At 50.2% G+C, this 21,999-nt stretch overlaps 2 protein-coding genes across 2 annotated transcripts in view; one reads left to right on the top strand and one right to left on the bottom strand.

The window, feature by feature from the left end:
• Positions 1–3,832, bottom strand: part of LOC121286239 (outer dense fiber protein 3-like) — a 150,073-nt gene extending 146,241 nt beyond the window's left edge. Inside the window, exon 1 of the mRNA XM_041203265.1 lies at positions 3,724–3,832. Coding sequence (XP_041059199.1) covers positions 3,724–3,832 — 109 coding nt within the window. The remainder of the gene's footprint in view (positions 1–3,723) is intronic.
• Positions 3,833–9,718: 5,886 nt separating this feature from the next.
• Positions 9,719–21,999, top strand: part of LOC121286141 (thymidine phosphorylase) — a 30,767-nt gene continuing 18,486 nt past the window's right edge. The window contains exons 1-2 of the mRNA XM_041203125.1: positions 9,719–9,829; positions 12,665–12,867. Of these exons, the coding sequence (XP_041059059.1) occupies positions 9,730–9,829; positions 12,665–12,867 (303 nt within the window). The 5' untranslated portion in view covers positions 9,719–9,729. The remainder of the gene's footprint in view (positions 9,830–12,664; positions 12,868–21,999) is intronic.

Raw genomic sequence — 21,999 nt, 5'->3', positions numbered from 1 at the left:
CCACACGCACACACACTCCCCCCGCCACACGCACACACACTCCCCCCGCCACACGCACACACACTCCCCCCGCCACACGCACACACACTCCCCCCGCCACACGCACACACACTCCCCCCGCCACACACACACACACACTCCCCCCCCGCCGCACACACACACAATCCCCCCCGCCGCACACACACTCGCCCCCGCCACACACACACACACACACTCCCCCCGCCACACACACACACACACTCGCCCCCGCCACACACACACACACACTCGCCCCCGCCACACACACACACACACTCGCCCCCGCCACACACACACACACACTCGCCCCCGCCACACACACACACACAATCGCCCCCGCCACACACACACACACAATCGCCCCCCCCACACACACACACACAATCGCCCCCGCCCCACACACAGACACACAATCGCCCCCCCCACACACACACACACACTCGCCCCCCCCACACACACACACACACTCGCCCCCCCCCACACACACACACACAATCGCCCCCGCCACACACACACACACACTCGCCCCCGCCACACACACACACACACTCGCCCCCGCCACACACACACACACACTCGCCCCCGCCACACACACACACACACTCGCCCCCGCCACACACACACACACACTCGCCCCCGCCACACACACACACACACTCGCCCCCGCCACACACACACACACACTCGCCCCCGCCACACACACACACACACTCGCCCCCGCCACACACACACACACACTCGCCCCCGCCACACACACACACACACTCGCCCCCGCCACACACACACACACACTCTCCCCCGCCACACACACACACACACTCGCCCCCGCCACACACACACACACACTCGCCCCCGCCACACACACACACACACACTCGCCCCCGCCACACACACACACACACTCGCCCCCGCCACACACACACACACGCTCCCCCCGCCACACACACACACACGCTCGCCCCCGCCACACACACACACACGCTCGCCCCGCCACACACACACACACGCTCGCCCCGCCACACACACACACTCGCCCCCGCACACACACACACACACTCGCCCCCGCCACACACACACACACACTCCCCCCCGCCACACACACACACACACTCGCCCCCGCCACACACACACACACAATCGCCCCCGCCACACACACACACACACTCGCCCCCCACACACACACACACACTCGCCCCCGCACACACACACACACACACTCGCCCCCCACACACACACACAATCGCCCCCCACACACACACACACACACTCGCCCCCACACACACACACACACACTCGCCCCCGCCACACACACACACACACTCGCCCCCGCCACACACACACACACACTCGCCCCCGCCACACACACACACACACACTCGCCCCCGCCACACACACACACACACACTCGCCCCCGCCACACACACACACACACACTCGCCCCCCGCCACACACACACACACTCGCCCCCGCCACACACACACACACACACTCGCCCCCGCCACACACACACACACGCTCGCCCCGCCACACACACACACACGCTCGCCCCCGCCACACACACACACACACTCGCCCCCGCCACACACACACACACACTCGCCCCCGCCACACACACACACACACTCGCCCCCGCCACACACACACACACACTCGCCCCCGCCACACACACACACACTCGCCCCCGCCACACACACACACACACTCGCCCCCGCCACACACACACACACACTCCCACCCGCCACACACACACACACACTCCCCCCCGCCACACACACACACACACTCCCCCCCGCCACACACACACACACTCCCCGCCGCCACACACACACACACACACACTCGCCCCCGCCACACACACACACACACTCGCCCCCGCCACACACACACACACGCTCGCCCCCGCCGCACACACACACACACTCGCCCCCGCCACACACACACACACACACACGCTCCCCCCGCCACACCCCCCGCCACACACACACACACACACACACACACACACGCTCCCCCCGCCACACCCCCCGCCACACACACACACGCACCCCCCGCCGCACACGCACACGCCCCCCCCGCCGCACACGCACACGCCCCCCCCGCCGCACACGCACACGCCCCCCCCGCCGCACACGCACACGCCCCCCCCCGCCGCACACGCACACGCCCCCCCCGCCGCACACGCACACGCCCCCCCCGCCGCACACGCACACGCCCCCCCCGCCGCACACGCACACGCTCCCCCCGCCGCACACGCACACGCTCCCGCCGCACACGCACACGCTCCCCCCCGCCGCACACGCACACGCTCCCCCCGCCGCACACGCACACGCTCCCCCCCGCCGCACACGCACACGCTCCCCCCCGCCGCACACGCACACGCTCCCCCCCCGCCGCACACACTCCCCCCCGCCGCACACACTCCCCCCGCCGCACACACTCCCCCCCGCCGCACACACTCCCCCCCGCCGCACACACTCCCCCCCGCCGCACACACTCCCCCCCGCCGCACACACTCCCCCCCGCCGCACACACTCCCCCCCGCCGCACACACTCCCCCCCGCCGCACACACTCCCCCCCGCCGCACACACTCCCCCCCGCCGCACACACTCCCCCCCGCCGCACACACTCCCCCCCGCCGCACACACTCCCCCCCGCCGCACACACTCCCCCCCCGCCGCACACACTCCCCCCCGCCGCACACACTCCCCCCCGCCGCACGCACACTCCCCCGCCGCACGCACACTCCCCCGCCACACACACACACGCACACTCCCCCCGCCACACACACACACGCACACTCCCCCCGCCACACACACACACAGACACTTACCCTCCCCCGCCACACACACACACACACACACTTACCCCCCCGCCACACACACACACACACACACACACTTCCCCCCCCCCCCCCGGCCACACAGACACAAACAAACACACACACTCCCCCCCGCACCAACCCCGCCACCCAACCCACCCTCCACCGACACACACACACACACTCACTCTGCCCCACAACCCACACACCCACCCCACACCCACTCCGGATGTTCACATTGTGCTGTTTCCCCCGGAATTTCCGCCGCTATTCTGTCTTAGAGCCCGGGCGGAAAGTCCGCCGCACTTTCTTTGATGGGATGTGTTCGGTGTCAGTGGGAAGGGCGGGATTTTCCAGCGGGCCCCCAGCTTGACGGGGCCGGAGCTGTCATTATTTTGAGCCTACACAAAAACTGCCCGGGAAAAACTCAGCAGGTCCGACAGCGTCTGCGGGGGAGAAAGACAGGAGATAACATTTCGAGTCCCTGCGACTTTCCTTAAACGTTATCGCCTGTCTTTCTCCCCCGCAGACGCTGTTGGACCTGCTGAGTTTTTCCCGGGCAGTTTTTGTCTCTGTTTCAGATTCCCAGCATCCGCACTATTTCGTGTTTCTCTCCCTGAGCCTGATTGGATCATTTTTCGCCCAAGAGGCGTGGTCCAACAGTGAGTTTCTCCTGCTCTGCCCATGACCAAAGGCTGACAGGAGTATGAGGATGTGTCGGGGGTATCACAGCCAGCACAGTCTCTGCAGTGCCGGTCACCAGGATTAGTCGCATTCTGTTTTGGGCGGGGAGGGAGGCGAGCGCTTCCTCGCGGCTCTGAGCTTTCGTTCCAAACGTGAAAGGGAACGGGCACCAGAAACCTGGGATAAGCTGTGTCATACAGACCTGTCTGTCCACGCAAGAGGTATTTGGGGCCTGGACTGTTGTACATCGCGGCGATGGCCATTTTCGGCCGGTGAGGTCTCCATGTTCCAACCCAAGGATCAGTCGGCATTGTAGATGAACAGATTTATCTGGCGGGAGGGGAGGGGAGGGGAGGGGGGGTGGAATTTGAAAACAGGGCACAATGATTAGAATTGAAATGATCATGGGATGTTTAGTGATGAGTAACAATGACGGAGTTGGAAAATCCCTGTTCTGAAATGCTGGCCCCAGTAATGGAAAAGCTGAACTACTTGGGAATGGTCAGGAAGAGAGAATGAGGCAGCCATTAACTGAGTCAACAATTGAGCAAACTACCGTTCGACCAATCCCAACTAACCGCAAATATTCATAGGGGTAATGAGACTAATATTGGGCGAGTCCATTTGAGCAGAGCTTAGACTCACCGAGTTGGAGAGAGGCTTGGGTTCATTTGACGCCTTAGCCTAAATAATGGCCACTGACAAGATGTTGGACAATGATGAGGGTATGACATTCAGCCCCGACACTGTCTTCATCCCCACCTCCACACACTTGTGTGCTCTTGTGCAGTGGGGTCAGGGTCAGGGCCCGTGGGGGGGGGTCAATTTGTCTCTTTCTATAATTGGCACCAACTGTAGTGAGATCAACCCAGTCATCACAAATCAGAGATTTGCGACAGGGCTCCTTCACCATTGGGGCTTTACAGAAACCTCACAAGCCAGGGTAAGGTTTGAAGTGGAGAACATGCTTATTATTCGAAGGCACTTCACTGGCTGGCACTCTGCCAATTTGGAGACAGCGGACCATTTCACAAGCTCTTTAAACCCACATTTTTCCAATTCCCGCTCACTTTTTTTTTAATCGATCCAGGATTTAAATACGGAACACAGCTGCAGAGATTAGCGAGAATGGGGTTGCAAGGAGTGTTGAGTGAGCGCGTCTCCTGTCTCCGACTCCCAGACGGATCAATGATCCTCACCACGTGAAAACGCCATTGTCACTCCGGTTTCCCAGCAACAGCTACTTAAAGATTGATGACCAAATCTGATCAATTTCTTAGCTAACAATGCAAATATGTGAAAAGGGATGGTACAGGCTCGGCTCCTGAGTCAATGGCTAAAAGTTGCAACGTTCCCAATCCTTTATGACTCCTGGGATCTCCTTTGAACAGGAGTCATACGGACTCGAAACCTTCGCTCTGTTTCCCTCCCCACGGACGCCACCAGAGCTTGCTGAGTTTTTTTTTTCCAGCATTTTACTGGAATAAGTTTTCCAGGGACTTTGTACAGCATTGAATTGATCACTTGCCAGAAGGTCACATGAAAACCTTTTACGTTCCACTGATTGGGTGGCCTAACTCCACATTCTGTTCACTTTTTTGTTTACTGCTCTCTCGTGACCGGGAGTGTAGTCCCAGATCTTGTTTAAGTTCTCCCCTAATCAGTTTGACACAAATCAATCTGCAAATACCTCTCCCTAATTCGGTCTGATATGTAACAGGAAAATGAAAGCCTCAATCAGGTCACCTTGTTGCCTCCTCTTTAAAGAAACTATCCACATTCTGTTCACTTTTTTGTTTACTGCTCTCTCGTGACCGGGTGTGTAGTCCCAGATCTTGTTTAAGTTCTCCCCTAATCAGTTTGACACAAATCAATCTGCAAATACCTCTCCCTAATTCGGTCTGATATGTAACAGGAAAATGAAAGCCTCAATCAGGTCACCTTGTTGCCTCCTCTTTAAAGAAACTACCCCAACTTTCCTGGACCTTGTGTTGTAATGGAAGCTGAGGTTTCAGCCATTACAGGTTGTATCATGGATATTCACAAATGGGCTCATTCAGTTGGTCACCAGCCCCACATTGGAGATGATGTGCTCCAAGCTTTGTGCCAGGTTGGTGCCAGAATCCTTGATATTGACTGCATGCCTGCCGATGCACCAAGCATTTCATTGTGCATCCCCATGAGCTTTCTTCTGTAGGCTGCCCCATCAAAGTCCTTGTCTAAGTCCCTGTGCAGCAAAACTGATGCAACCTTGCCCTCCAACAAGCTGATGGCTGTGCTACTCTTGTCCCTTGACCTGGCTGCAGGTTATGCTACTGCCCACTAGGTCACCACAGGGCAATCCTGTTTCTGAACTTTCCTTTAAGGTATGCATAGTGTCAGTATGTGAGTTGGTGATGGTTGGGTGTGAGGGTGAGTGACAGTGTTTCATCTTCATTCTTACCTTACTGCGCTTCCAATTCTTTCTCGATCTCTTCCCCCCCCCCAAAAAAAAACTGGCCAAATTGCAATTCTTGGTTATCTGAAAGGAGAGAGGCACAAGGGTAGGGTTGTGACAGTGAGGGGAGGGATGGAAAACAAGATATGCATGATTACACCTTCAGCAGTTTGTCAATCAGCAGGCTTGTACTGAGCACCAAATCGAACGCGGAACGTGCTCCCTTTCATAAAGCGTTATCTGTTTTCTTTGTATTCCTGCCATTCAATTGTTATAAAAAGAAAATCATTCCACTTTCGATAGAAATATGCACATGATCTATTTACCGCAGAGATAAAAACAAAAAAACTGCGGATACTGGAAATCCAAAACAAAAACAGAATTACCTGGAAAAACTCAGCAGGTCTGGCAGCATCGGCGGAGAAGAAAAGAGTTGACGTTTCGAGTCCTCATGACCCTTCGACCGAACTTCGACAGTTCGGTCGAAGGGTCATAAGGACTCGAAACGTCAACTCTTTTCTCCGCCGATGCTGCCAGACCTGCTGAGTTTTTCCAGGTAATTATGTTTTTGTTTTGATCTATTTACCATGTATGTTACTGAGCTGAGCTATCTCGGCCACGCCTAATTATTTCTTCGAGGTAGGCATTCCTGGAAGAATTATTTTCTAATTATTTTCCTGGGGAGTATTGTGAGTACAATTTCTATTGTTTGCAGAGTAGAGAATATAACAGTGCATGACACTCTGCCAGCGAACAGTAGTAGCGTACCCTTTGCTGTTTAACTGTTAAGAATTCAAGCTGTCTCGGTTTTATGATCTTGCCTGAACTTTCGATGTGCTGCTGCATGCCTGGCGCTGTCCTGTTCTACATCATGATATAGTTCAAAAACTACATCAAAAAGAATGAACTACTTTAGACAAAAAGCTATGCAAAGCCATTGTGCTGAGAACAGCTGAACAGCGTCAATTGAACACGGGCTCCCCGGCGTTGCATTTTAATGTAAATAAACTTGTGCTATGCATTTCTCCGTACGTCGTCACCAAAGGAGATTCCTCTTGCGAGGATTAGGAATTGCTGTCTGTCGACCAGTTTCCGAAAGATGTACCATTATGCCTAAAGAATTCTAAAAGATATGTTTTGTACAAAACTGGATCTAGAAGGACCCCCTAGTAAGTTTACTGAAAACTCTGGGATCATCCGTAAAAAGATTGGCCGGGTAAAATTTCACCTTCACCAAACCAATTCATGTTTAAATCTGGTTTCTCTTTCAGAACGTTTCAGATCAGCACACGGCAAACAAAATACTCCCTGATCTGCTTCAGTGCAGCAATTCAAACTTGACTTTAGATTGAACTTTCATAGAATGATAGGCACTTCGCCAGCATTGCACAGACGCAGATTGTGGCGCTGCCCTGAGTTTATTCAGCCGTTGTAAGGGTTAAACACGCTCAATGGATATTCTAGCTATTATCCAATTTAATTTTTAATGGCAGGTGGGTATGGTCAATTACATTTTTGCTACTAGGTACATAAAGCACGTCATTTCTAGAAATTTTTCCCAACAACGAACTGCAAGGGGAATATACCAATTAATCTGATAGCACCATTAAACCTGAAGCAATAGCGTTCCGTCTGAGTCATTGCTCAATGCTCCACAGTTTAAACTGCAGTGCCCTGTGTTGAGAGTAATTTCTGGATAATCTCGGCAAATCAAACTGCCCTGCCCACCTCTCCACCACCAGACGACACATGTATAATACCATCGTGGCCCGATCAGCAGCTTGTTAGAACAGCACAGATTTGGGCTTAACCGCGCCTGTATAACACAGGGAAAATAAGTGTCTTTCTACACAGAGTAGAAGCAAGTTCGAGTGACTGCTCGATATTCTTTCGCAATCATCCATGTTCCGTTCAGTAGATTCTATGTTTATCAGATACTGAGAGTAATTGTGTTCATCCAATGCCCTGCATTTTTGTGGCCCTCTGGCGTTTGGTTTCACGTTAAATCTGCCTCTGGGTTCAGTTGTAATACATGGCGTTTGAGGATGTATTCACAGACCTTGACACTATGAGATCATTGAACTTGGTGCAGAGCATCCAGGATCTTGGGGCTGCAGTGCTGAAATCGACTGTAATGGCTCTCTAGTTCCTATGCCTTTGCAACATCTGTCTGGTGGGCCTGCTGAGCCCCGCTGGATGGAGGACACTTCACCACCTCCTGCACTGGGGGCTCCAGTGCCGCATTTGGGAACCTTGGCACACCCTCTCTCCTCTGATGCAAAATAGTTATTCTTCTTGTAGGTTAAACACTCTCTTCCCCAGTCACATTCAGCACCTGTGATGCAAGCTAACTTTAAGTGCTGTTACCCTTGCATAAACTTAGGCCCCCACTGAGGTGTGCAGCTGTTTACCAGGTGTGCAGCTGTTTAACAGTGTGCTTGGTGCTGGCTGCATGCTGCAACCATTTAAATGAGCAGGCAGCAAAAAAGTTTGCATTCTGTCTGCATTAGAAGCAATGAGTGTAAGATAATCCTGTACGGCATTCCTTGTGTCTGTTTTTGGGGCTATCCAATTTTGCCCCCTCAACGTCCCTGGGCCATGCATGGAATAATTTTTTAAAAATCAGCCAAAGTATGTTCTCCTGGTGACTTCTGACAAGGCCTTGTTGGAAAGTATGTTTCTGTGGATGTTATAAATTCTAAGCTTTTATATCAATATTGGGCAGATTGTGACATTATATCAAATTGAGGGGAGCAGCCAACTGCTGATGAATATCCAAGACTAGGAACATGGGCGAATAAGTGGTGGATGCAGTCTAATAGAAAAGAAGTACGAGGTGCTCAATTTGATGAACAGGAGTGAAGAATGGTAAATCTACCTAGAATGGAAAATGCAGAGAAGGAACAAAGGTATTAGGTGAATGGGTAATGGCTAAAGATGGTCAAATAGGATTAAAGTCATTAAGGGATTTTGGAGTTTCTATCAAAGAGATTGAACACAAAAGCAGAGCCCATGATGACTTAATCTCCTTATAAAAGAGGACATAAATAGCTCTGGAGAAAGTGCTGAGAGGTCTGAGTGAGGAGCAATCAGGGCAGCTTTTCCTCAAATGGAGAAGATTGAGTAGGCATTTGATAGACCTGATTGAAATCTCCTTTGGTAAACAGAGGAGAGGTTGGAAGGAGATTTTACCATTTAGATCATCTTCTGCTAAATATTTTCTGCTTCTGCTTTAGTTGTGTCAGCATCACAGATTAATATCTGTATCCTGCCAACATTGACATGGGTAGCGCTAGCTAAACCAAGCATGGCCTCAAGAGATCGTCATCCTGATAATGAAAACTTTTAAATTGAAATAATCTAAAGATGGGTCTCGAGAATTTCAAGTGGTGGGGCTATGACTGTTTCCTTTAACAGCTTGTTCCATTGTGGGATTGTCCTTGGGAAGAAAGATTGTTGATACACTGTCTTGGAAACAAATGGTCTTTGTAGTTTGTGTGGATGGTTACCTCATGTTTGGTCATTAATGGAGGGCACCAAGTATTTGGTTTTGTCAATTTCCAACAGTTCATTCTATATTTTATAGAACATGGTCAGTCTGTTCCTCTCCCTCCTTTTCTGCATTCCAAATCTTGGATCAAAGCAATATTTGTACTCTACCAAACAAATACTTCATTGAGATTAGTCTTTCTTTTCCACAAGGGTTGACTTCATTTCCAGACAAACACAAAGGAAATGTGCACCAACCAACTTCACGCTAATGTCCCAGGAATGATTCAGAAGAAGCGAGATAAACAGGCTTTAAACGCGGAAGAAATCCGTTACTTTGTGCAAGGAGTAACAAAGCAAACCATCCAAGACTGCCAGATAGGTAACACTTGCAGGTGGTATTTCCGCTTCATTTTTAATTGTCTTAAATCTGTGACATCTCCAGTGTGACAAGTGTGCACCTGATACCAGAACACGTCTTGTATGGATGTACTACCAAGTATAGTACTGAACCAAACAGAGCAGCCCAGTCACGTCTGAGATATATCAACCCTCAATCTGTACTGATCTCAACCAGAAAAATAGTGGAAACCACAATCAGCATTTGAACCCCTGGAGTGGGAGTGGAAAAATCAGATAGGTTCCTATTCTTAAATGGCATTCATTGGCTCCCGGAGAGAAAATAGGAGTAAGAGGAGATTTGTTAACCCCTAGATCCTGTTACATAAGAACAGGGATGGGCCATTCTGCTCCTAAAGCCTGTTCTGCTATTTAATCAGACCATGGCTGATCTGTGTCTCAACTCCATTTTTCCACTTTAGCTCCATATCGCTTGATTTGAAAGCTCCAAGGACTGCCCGAGGAGGGAAAATTCCAGATTTCCATAATCCTTTGGATGATTTTTGCTCCTCAGTGGCCTTGATCTAATGTGAAGCCAAACCGGCATTGCCTTTCACACATCCCCAGATAAGTGCTCCACTGTCAATACACCCATGATCGGGCCAATGCTCGCCACTGCAGTGATCCATGTTCGCCAGCGTCTTGATCTTATAGAGACCCCACTGCATCTTGTTGTTCCAGGCCCTGTGCCAACTAGTGATGGGCCCTCCTCCTCCTGGGTGAGCCATTACCAAGGAAGGGTTGCCTGAAGCCTGCATCTTCGACACCACAGTGAATACATTAAAGTGATACAGTTAGTGAGCATGTCCTTTACAGGTTTTCCTCCATCTCAAAGCCAGCAAGCCAGCAAGCCAGTACTAAGCCCTTCACCTGGCCTCCATCTAGACATGGCATCTCCACCCCACTCCTTCCAGGTTGAAGATAACCTGGATGACCAGACACGAATGTTCCTCCCATTCATTCATGGATTTGCATGGAGATATTGCTCTTGGCCAGGGTGATGTGAGTCATGTGCGAGTAGCCTCACTTGGACACTATTCCACTTGTCTCCACTACCCTTAAGACCCTATAGAGAGACCATTACCTTGGCAGCATTGAAAGACTAATTGCATGATCCCTTGTAAGCCAAGACCATTCACCCGGGAAGATGGAGATTTAGCGTTGTGAGTTGGCTGCCCTCCACCAGCCATGCCCCTTGGAGACACCCACCTCCCTTCATCACTGCCCCTGACTGCAGCTGATGGCAAATGGCCCAGAATGAAGAGCAGCTCCATGCCTCGCTGGGATCACTATGTTATGAACAAACCTGCTGCAATGTAGCCCTCACCATGGAGAGGAGAACACAACTGAGCATCTTGGACATCCAATTTCCTCAATTATTAGGATGTTCCTTTAGTCAGCTGAACCTGAACTCCACCTGCCCATAAAGACCCTCCTCCCACCTCGAGGGATCTGACTGACTAACTGTGTGGTCAAGGTCAGTTTGGAAAAATGGTGAGCATCACCTTTCAAACTCGCTCCATCACATTCTATCATTTCCCTTCACCCATCAACTCCACCCCCCCCCAATCCCATCACCATAGACCTACCCAGTATCACCAGTCCTCTCCCCTCTGTCACCCTTAAACCTTCCCCCATTACCCTGGACCCTATCATGATCCTACTCCACATGCCTGCCCTCCCATTAGAACTGACACCCATTATTGTTCCCATGCTCACACTGACCCTGCCTCTTCCCGTTATTCGAACCACATATCTTGTCTATATCCATGACGCACCCAATAATGCCTTCACCTACCAGACTTTCACCCTGGACCTGCGATCCTACTGCATCCCGCTCCCTCCTTTGACTGAGTGAGTGGTCCCTCCTATTACCAGTAACCTGAGTTCAGCCCCTAGGACCCTACCCTTGACACTCATTCTCTCTCCACCTTCCCCAGAGCGCCCCCCCGCCCCAGCCCTGGACACCCCCCACCCCCCCCCCACCCCCCCCCCTCCCTTTCCCCGGACACTCCATCCACCCCCCCTCCCCTTCCCCGGACACTCCATACCCCACCCCTCCCTATTCCCGGACACCCCCTCTCTGGACTCCGCCCCTTCTCCTTTCCACCCTTTGCCTGCCTCCCTTGTCTAGCCTTGGTGTAGTGTTTGCTAATGGCACTGGAGGAAAGTTACCCGAGGTCCAACGGAAGGAGAAAGCAACATTTACAGACCTCAAAGTCATGGAAGAGGTGAAGCTCACCAGGTGCAAACCACTTAGACACAGTCATGAAACTGAACATTCTACACTCTCACTGCTGGGAAGGGCATACTTAATTCTGGTGAGGTGGCCTTTTAATGAGCAGGCTTGAGGTGTTAATGAATGCAAATGGGGTTCTCGACATTGTTCGTCGGGAAACTTGATCACCTTTAACATGCCTTGAAAGTCTAGAGAGCAAAAAAATTCCCACAGTTTATCCCACCGTCGGGAAACAGATTTCTCACCTCCGGTTCACCCACCCACCACGATTCTGGCCACTGGCAGGAGTGGAAAATTCTGCCCAGAATTGCTGCTCCCTCTGTTACTGCCGGATTACCTTGTGCCACCCTCGGGTTTAGGCTGGTGTTGCTGATCTCACTGGCAGCTCATCTGTTTCACACGAGTGGTGGGTAAACCCACCGCTGCCCAGGCAGAGGGCTGAGAAGTGCATGTCTGTAGCCTGCGTTAGTCCCGGCTCGGTGATACTGAACATCAGCAGCATCACACAGTTCCGGTTGCCATGATTATAACGATCTGGTTGTATTGCCTGTGACAAGTTTCCATGATTATCTTTGTTAGGTGCCATGCTAATGGCAATTCGTCTTCAGGGAATGACACAGGAGGAGACCGTGAATCTAACCAAGGAGATGAAAGTTTCTGGTGTCACCCTGCAATGGCCAAAAGAATGGTTGGGCTTGGTAGTTGACAAGCATTCGACAGGAGGAGTCGGGGACAAGGTCAGCCTCATTCTAGCACCAGCACTGGCTGCCTGTGGGTGCAAGGTAAGGAAAGCAGAGATATGAGACATGTTGATGAAGGTTAGGATTGGGTAGCAGGGTTTTGGGTGAGTTGAAGGTTGGAGAGGATGGAAGGTAGGAAGCTAGACAGGAGGTAGACAAATTTGGAGGGAACGCAGGCATGGACGAGGGTTTTAGCAGCAGTTGGACTGAGGCAGGGGCAGTGATGGTCGATGCCACAGAAGTGTAGGCGGACTTAGTGTTCAAGCGATTATGAGGTCAGAAGCTCAATTCAGGATCAATTAACACACCAAAGTTGCAAAAGGCTTGGTTCAGCCTGAGACAGTTACCAGAGAAGGGTAGGGAGAAAAGTTTGTAATGGGAACCGAAGATTATGGCTTCAGTTTTTCCAATATCTAGCTGGAGGAAATGATGACTCATCTAGGATTAAATGTTGGACAAGTAGTGCGACAATTTAGAGATGATGGAGAGGTTGAAAAGCTGTAGAGAGGTAAAGCTGGGTGTCATCAAAGTGCATGTAGAACCTGATGTCATATATTCGGATTGTTATGATGTGACAAATGATATGTGCCAGGTGACCAACTCAACAAAGGAAACTTGGCCACACTATCAAGATGGTTTTGCAATTTGTATTTATTGTGAGAAGTTTTGTGCACTGAATTCCGAAGTAATGAGTCCACAAACACCCTTAGAGATTTTTAAAAATAAATTAAAACGTTTATTATCAAAAAAGAATTCAAACGGACACAAAAGGTTACAGTTACTTAATATTATAACAAATCCCAAAATTCCTAATTAACCTGACTCCCAACTACACACCCCCTTTAAGGTAACAGTCCAAAATAGATTTTCCATTTAAATAAGCAACCCAGCAAGGTTACTGCAGCATTCACTCGACAGTGGAATTCCAAAGGCTTTTAACACTATTTTAGTTATTGGAGCAACACTTTTTCCAGAGTAGTTAGGACTTCTTCGAAGTCTGTGTCACATGGCGTGCCTTTCAAGATTTTACATGGCCAACCCATGCTAGCCTTCTATCCTTCTTTATATACATTTCTCTCTCTCTTTAATCTGTAAAATCCCATTGTTCTACATATCTTTGGAAATTTACTTTTCCCATAATTTAAAAATATTTCATGTCATCATTATGGTCTTTCCTTTTGGGCAAAATAAACATAATAACCTTGCCCTATTTATCTTGTTAGTTGTAAACATCCTACCATCCCTTTGAAAGTCACACTATTCCCCACTTAACTACAAATGAAAATTTCATTTACACCTTACCTGCTGACTCTTTTACTATAGCTCACTCATTAGCATTTCAAATACCCTTTTTACATCTAATTCTTTTGATAATTTTAATCTTGCAGTTTATCTGACTCTAATTCAATTAAACCAGCCACACAGACAGAACCATCCATGCTCACACCCATAAACCTCCATATGTATGAAAAACATGAGAGTTTCAGGACAGGATGTAAATGAGAAATAAAATGGACAGGATAGATATCCGATGGACTCCAGAGATAACAGTTAGGGAGCAGGAAGAGAAACCGTTGTAGGTGATTCTGTGGCTATGACTGGATAAATAGGAATGTAACTAAACAAATACTGTCCCACTCATGAGGATGACAGTGGAGAGGCATTGGAGCAGGATAGTGCTAGCAACTGCATCAAAGGCTGCAGACAGCTTGAGAGAGTGAGAAGGGGCAGTTTACCAGAGTCACTTAGGACATCATGTCTGACTTTGGATGGATATTTTAGTACTGCGGCGATGTCGGAATTTTGGTACTGCGGCGAGGTCGGAATTTTAGTACTGCGGCGAGGGCGGAATTTTAGTACTGAGGCGAGGGTGGAAACCTGACTGGATGGACTCAAACATGGTGTTGCAGCAGATATGGGAATGGATTTTGGGAGGTTGGAATATTTTCAGGGACTTTGGAGATGACTCATTAGTTTGCAAGGGCAGAGGGGTCAAGGATTAAATCTTTAGAGAGGGGCAATGATGGCAGATTTGAAAGGGATGGGGACAGTACCTGAGGGGAAGTAACCACTAACAATATCAGTCATCATGGGGGCCCGGAAGGGAAGCTGGGTGGTCAGCAATTTAATGAGAATAAGATTAAGGATAAAATTTAAATGGTTAAGAGGTGATTTGATCAAAGTTTTCAAGATATTAAAGGTAAATAGAGAGAAATTATTTCTGCTGGTTGGTCAGTCTACGACTAGTGTTATGAAAATATAATAATTCTTATAATATTATTGGGAAGGTAAGTTAATAGAGGAGTTTGGATAGTTTATCTGTGTGTATGTGTGTATGAAGGATTTAATTGAATTGGAGACAGCTGGTCTGGAGGTTTTGATGCATCAAAAAAGAAGCTAGGTTTGAAATACTAAATACATAAACATGGTTGCAGTTTTAGAATGTGAGGTGTAAGGAAAATTATCATTTTTAGATAAATTAGGTTAGTTTGAATTTCATAGAGATGGTAGAATGTTACACCTAGCCAGAAAAAGCTAAGCCAAACAGTGTGTTTATTTTTCCCAAAGTTTTCTCATAAAATTAGTACTATGAAAGATTTATATTACAAGGAAAATAAAGTTGCAAAAGCATATAGGAACAATGGAATTTACATTAAAAAGGGAGAAAAATGTATAAAGGAGATGAGGCTGTGTGACAGAGGAAAGAAGACATTCTCAGATCTTACAAGTTTGAAAAGCCTCTAGCCTCTGTGCATCATGTTGCTGTCTGCAGGAACTGAAGCTGAGAAAACTCATTTTGAATTCTTCTATCCAGGGTATTGTGTTGCTTTGCCTGGGTCTGTTTAAATCTATTTGTTTTTACTGTTGCCTTAACGTGTGTGTAACTAGAAGCCGGATTAATTTGGGGTTTTAGGAGTTATTATAGTAGTAATTTGTAGACCTAAGTATGTGCTTGAAATCTTTTCTTTTGTTAATATATGTTTAATTTAGTTTTCTTAAAACCTCTGAAGTTGTGGTAGTCTTATTACTTCTGAATTCAGGGCATGCATCTCGAAATAAATACAAATTACAAAACTGTTGTGACCGCGTGATCAAGTTCCCTCATAGATTTGATCCACCTGGCACACATTATCTGCCACATCATAAACACCTAGGGGCAATGCCAAAAAATTACAGACAAGCTTTCAGGAGGGAAATTCGGAAACATTTCTACACACAAAAACATGGTGGAAGTTTGGAACTCACTTGTGCAAATGGTAATTGATGCTAGACTAAATGTTAATTTTACATTTGAGATTTCTAGATTTTTGTTAACCAAAGGCACAAAGGGACATTTGGACAAAGGCAGGTATATGAAGTTAGCTCACAGATCAACCATGATGTTATTGGATGGCAGCTAATGGCCGAATCCTCTTTCCATGTTCCTCAAGGGGAGGGGAAGTTGGAGGCTTCTGAAAGGTGAATTTGAAAAAAATAAAACAACTACTGGGAATTGGGATGTGAAGTTGGGGAAAATGTAAACATAGCAGGAAAATAATCCACATTCTCGGAAAAAGTCTTAAGGGGGCATTGGCAGTCAAACATTGACTCTCCTGGCACATGTTCAATGGGAAGGCGGTGGTGTAGTGGTAATATCACCAGACTAGTAATCCAGAGGCCCAGGCTAATACTCTGGGGACATGGGATCAAATCCCACCATGGCAACTGGTGGAGTTTAAAATTCAATTATTAAAAACCTGGGGCAGAATTTTCCCGTTGGCTTGCGGGTTGCGAGCATCCAACCTCACGTTGACCATCGTGATATTTCGTTGGGCGAGCGCATGATGATCTCCGATGCATGCCCGCCATTAATTAACGAGCCACTTAAGGCCCTTGGGGCACAAATCAACAGCGATTTTTCGGGGCCGTGCGATCTTCATGTCGGCGCACGGGCGCAACGGGCAGGTGGGTAGGACACATTTGTATAAACCTCATCCACGGGTGGGATAAGGGGGCTCAATGGGGTCGCAATTGTGTTCTGTCAAATGTTGATTTTTCAAAGTTACTGATACTTGCCTGTGAGATCTGCAATACTTCAAAACTCATACCAGCTGCTTGGTCTGGACTCATAACCTCCAGCTCAGCACTCTGCAGTGAGGAATCTTTTTTTGGGCCTGCATGTTTCAGGAAGCCTTCTCTTAGCCTGGGAATGGGAGCCACCTCCTCTGGGGAGGGCTAGAAAGGGGAGGAAGCCAGGAGTGCAGATTCAGCCTCCAGGGGAGCCACCTTTGGGAGGACAGGCGCTGGTACAAGGGGCGCAGGGCCAACAGGAAGTCCAAGGCGGAAGGGGCTGCAGAAGATGCCACCATCCTGATGCCAGGGTTTACAGGCAGCAAAGCAGCTACCTCAATATGTCTGAGCTGCAGTGCTGAAGGAGGCTCCGTCTCTCAAGGGAGACAGTCAACTATATCTGTCAGATGATAGACGCTGAGATCTCCGCAAATTCTGTGGGTGGACACCCCATGCCACTGGCTCTAAAGGTCACAGCTGCCCTCAACTTCTATGCCTCTGGTTCCTTCCAGGGGTCGGTGGGTGATCTTTGCGGTGTCTCCCAATCAGCTGTTCACTCTTGTGTCAAGCAGGTGACAGACGCTCTGCTCAGGCGTGCATTAACTTTCATCCACTGCCGCTGGGACCAGGCCAGCCAGACTGAGTGAGCCAGAGGCTTCGCAGCCATTGCTGGCTTCCCCCATGTTCAGGGTGCATTAGGTTGTACACATGTGGCCATCAAGGCGCCAGCAGATGAGCTCGGTATCTTCATCAACAGGAAGGGCTTCCACTGCATGAACATACAGATAGTGTGTGATCACAGGATGCAGATTCTACAAGTCTGTGCAAGGTACCCAGGCAGCTCCCATGACGCCTACATCTTCAGACAATCCTAGGTACCGGGGCCTTCGGTGCTTCAGCCCGGCTAGATGGATGGCTGCTGGGTGACAAGGGCCATCCCCTCAGAAGGAGGCTCATGACGCCTCTCCACCATCCAACAACAGAAGCTGAGCAGAGGTACAATAGGAGCCACGGCTCCACAAGGGGCTGTGGTGGAGAGAGCCATCAGCCTTCTCAAGATGCACTTCCGATGCCTGGACCGCTCAGGGGGTGCACTCCAGTACCTTCCAGATCGTGTCTCGGTGATAGTGGTTGCATGCTGCGCTCTCCACAATCTTGCGCTGGAAAGGGGTGATGCTGTGGATGAAGGAGATGTAATCGCAGTGGCTGCAGCTGCATACGATGTGTCCAGCAGTGAGTTCAAGGATGAGCACACACAGGAGAACGCTGAGGGGGGTAGACGCTGACCTGGGCATACTCCAGGGAGGCAGGGTCACTTAGGAGGCTTTAATCCAATGAACCTTTAGCTATCGCACCACATATGGACCTCCAGGACAAGTCTGGGTTGTAGGCTTAATAATCCTCCATGACCTTGGCGGTCATCCTCTGGCCCGTGGAGCCTGTGCTGGGCCCTGCCTGGGAGGGAGCTGCCAGTTCCACAGCTGGCATCTCCCCAGTCGTTGCAGCCTCACCGGACGCAACGGTCACTGGCAGAGGAGCTGCCGCCCTCATCTGGAGTGCCCTGAGAGGTGCCCGCAGAGACAACAGGCAGATGCTGCGACGACGTGAGGTTGCTTCGGACCTCCCTGCTCACCATTGATGGATGGGCACCGAGTTGGGAAACTTGGTGCCCAGACCATCTCCCACATTGGCAATGACCAGCTGAGGTCAATGCTGATGTGAGGGCTTGCTGGTCAGAGTGCATCCCCAGGAAGCCTGATGGGTCTCTGGAGGAGCCTCTCCACGAGAGTCGGCACTCTTTCCATGGAGGACGCATGGCGCTCAGCCATGAGGCTCATTGCTTCGGCGATAGTCCACATAGACTCCTCCACCACGGACACCAAGCCAAGTGTAGCCTCATGTGTCTCCACCAGATGCTCCCGCACACCCAGCCGCATTTCCTGCACTTGCTGCGTTGCAGGTGACTCCAGAGGCACATCATCAGGCACCGACTGAGCATGTACCTGGTCCCCTGCGGTCCTCCTACTGCTGGCCCCATGGGCACTGTCTGTTTCTGCCAGCTCCTCCTGTGAAGTGCCCTCACCGCTGTGCCCCAGGACACTAACTGATGTTCAAATTCTCACCGAGGTGCTAGTATCTGCTCTGGAGCCTGCCTGGCAGAGATGGTGTGACGCTGGTGAGACTTCAGGGCCTTTAGGTGTGAGAGGGGTCCTCTGCTGTTCCTCCTCCCAGCCCTGCCCCGTTGTTGCTAAAAGGAAGGACAAGGACATTTGATCAGTTAACATGGAGACAATGTCAATGTGCAACCCTGTCCCCCAGATCACTATGCGTTCATCCTTCCATAAGCAATGGTCAGGCCATGTTGCAAACTTCAATCACTCAACATTCAGCACTGCCATGGCTGTTGGGAGAACAATGGTGACCTCACTGCTGGGCGAACATACCTGCCTGTGGCACCCCAGACTCACCAACACTGGTGGACCTGGGAACATGGTGCCTCTCCAGATCGAGGGTCTCCTGCTCAAAGCGGCTGAGAATCGCTATGCCGGCCCACCACCAGTCCTCACCCGCTCGGCAGCATTATGTGCATTCGTCTCCTGAGAAGGAGAGAAGAGCATTGATTAGTGTTACTTGAACATGGACTCTCTTCATGGACGGCCTACCCCAACCAGAGTGGGACATTGCAGGGCTCCAGTACCTCCTCACCCCGCTGCTGCTAAGCACTCACACAAAGATGCTAGGCCTGTTCCCCCCCACCCCTACCCCACCACTCCCCCTTGGCCAAATGCTGCCTACATCACATTAGGCACCACACGGTCTAACCTTCCATAACAAGGAGGAACACAGAGGGCAGCAGATCGATCGATGTCACGCCACCTTGAAGCTCCCCTCCCAGCGTGTCATCACCCTGACTTTGACATGTCCTGGAGTTCCAGCACTGCGTCTAGGTGCAGCTCCTCCAGGTTGCCCCCAAAACATTAATGTGGGTCTCAGTGTACCACATGCTGTGGGGGCAGAACCCATCTCATCACCACCTTCTCAGGGTGACCTCGGCATGGCCAATATCTGCTGGCCCACCCAGCGAAGGACACATGTCGTCAGTGATTCAATACAGTCACTAAACTCAGACTTAGGGGTGGGGGGGGGGCAGGGGAGAAAGCCCACCTGCTGGGTTAAGTGACCAATGCCAACATGTTACTCACCCTTCCTGAGTGCAACAGGTCATTGAAGTGCTTGCGACACTGGATCCAGGTGTGCTCCATCACATCGTGGGAGCTCACCACATCCACCACCTCCTCCCAGGCACGTTTGGTCATTGGGGGGGGGGGGGGCCTCCTCCTCCTGTCCTGGCGTACCAGGACCTCCTGCCATGCTGCCACCTCCTGGAGGAGGGCAGCAAGGCAATCATCAGAAAAATGAGGGGCACAGTGCCCCCCCTGCCCTACCCCCATGCCTGGCCTGCCCACCAGCATTGCTCTGGGAAGCCGTTCCACTGGCCGTGATTCACAGCCTTTGAAAGACTGCAGCAGCTTTTTAAAACAGGCCGCTGGGTCGCCATTGGACCCAGCAGCCATTACAGTCCTGCCGCTGCCCGCCCACTCCCGTTGTCCTCGGGAACCGCGATTCACACTGGGCCGGCCTTAATTGGCCCGCTCACGTAAAATGGCGGCGAGGACCCGATTGCGGGCGGCGATCAGGACCCCGCCTGCCCACTCCTGCTCCTGCTCCGCCCCTCCGCCAGGCAGAAAATTCTGCCCCTGGAATTGAAAGCATTGATTGTTGTAAAAACCCATCCGGTTCACTAAGGAAATCTACTGTCCTTACCTGGTCTGGCCTACATATGAATCTGGACCCACAGCAATGAGATTGACTCTTAACTGCCCTCTGAAATGCCCTTGTTTCAATGCAAGAAGTATAACAGGCAAGGCAGATGATCTTAGAGCTTGGATTAGTACTTGGGACTATGATATTGCTATTACAGAGACTTGGTTGAAGGATGGACAGGATTGGCAGATAAACGTTCCAGGATTTAGATGTTTCAGGCAGGATAGAGAAGGATGTAGAAGAGGTGGGGGAGTTGCACGCTGGTTAAGGAGAATATCACAGCTGTACAACAGGAGGACACCTCGGAGGGCTCATGCAGCGAGGCAATATGGGTAGAGCTCCGGAATAGGAAGGGTGCAGTCACAATGTTGGGGGTTTACTGTAGGCTCCCAATTGCCGGTAGGAGATTGAGGAACAGTTATGTAGGCAGATTTTGGAAAGAGGTAAAAGCAATAGGGTTGTTGTGGTGGGTGATTTTAACTTTCCCTATATTGACTGGGAATCACTTAGTGCTAGGGGTTTGGATGGTGCAGAATTTGTAAGATGCATCCAGGAGGGCTTCCTGAGACAATATGTAGATTGTCCAACTACGGAAGGGGCAATACTGGACCTGGTATTACGGAATGAACCCGGCCAGGTGGTTGAAGTTTCAATAGGGGAGCATTTCGGGAAAAGTGACCATAATTCCCTAAGTTTCAAGATACTGGTGGATACAGATAACAGGAGTCCTTGGGTTAAGGTGCTTAATTGGGGGAAGGCTAATTATAACAATATTAGGCAGGAACTGAGGAATCTAGACTGGAGGCGGATGTTTGAGGGCAAATCAACAACTGACATGTGGGAGGTTTTCAAACCTCAGTTGATAAGAATTCAGGACTGGCATGTTCCTGCTAGGATGAAGGATAAGTATAGCAAGTTTCAGGAACCTTGGATAACGAAGGATATTGTAAGATTAGTCAAAAAGGAAAGGGGAGCATTCGTAAGGGCCAGAAGGCTGGGAACAGATGAAGCCCATGGAGAATATAAAGAAAGTAGGAAGAAACTTAAGCAAGGAGTCAGGAGGGCTAAAAGGGGTCATGAAAAGTCATTGGCAACCAGGATTAAGGAAAATCCAAAGGCCTTTTATACATATGTAAAAAACAAGAGGGTAGCCAGGGAAAGGGTAGGCCCACTCAGGGACAGAGGTGGGAATCTGTGTGTGGAGCCAGAAGAAATGGGAGAGATACTAAATGAATACTTCTCATCAGTATTCACCAAAGAGAAGGACTTAGTGGTCGATTTGACTAGGGAAGAGTGTGT

This window comes from Carcharodon carcharias, chromosome 13, assembly GCF_017639515.1.
Source record: "Carcharodon carcharias isolate sCarCar2 chromosome 13, sCarCar2.pri, whole genome shotgun sequence".
Classification (NCBI taxonomy): Eukaryota; Metazoa; Chordata; class Chondrichthyes; order Lamniformes; family Lamnidae; genus Carcharodon; species Carcharodon carcharias.
This window is presented reverse-complemented; position numbering and strand designations above follow the sequence as displayed.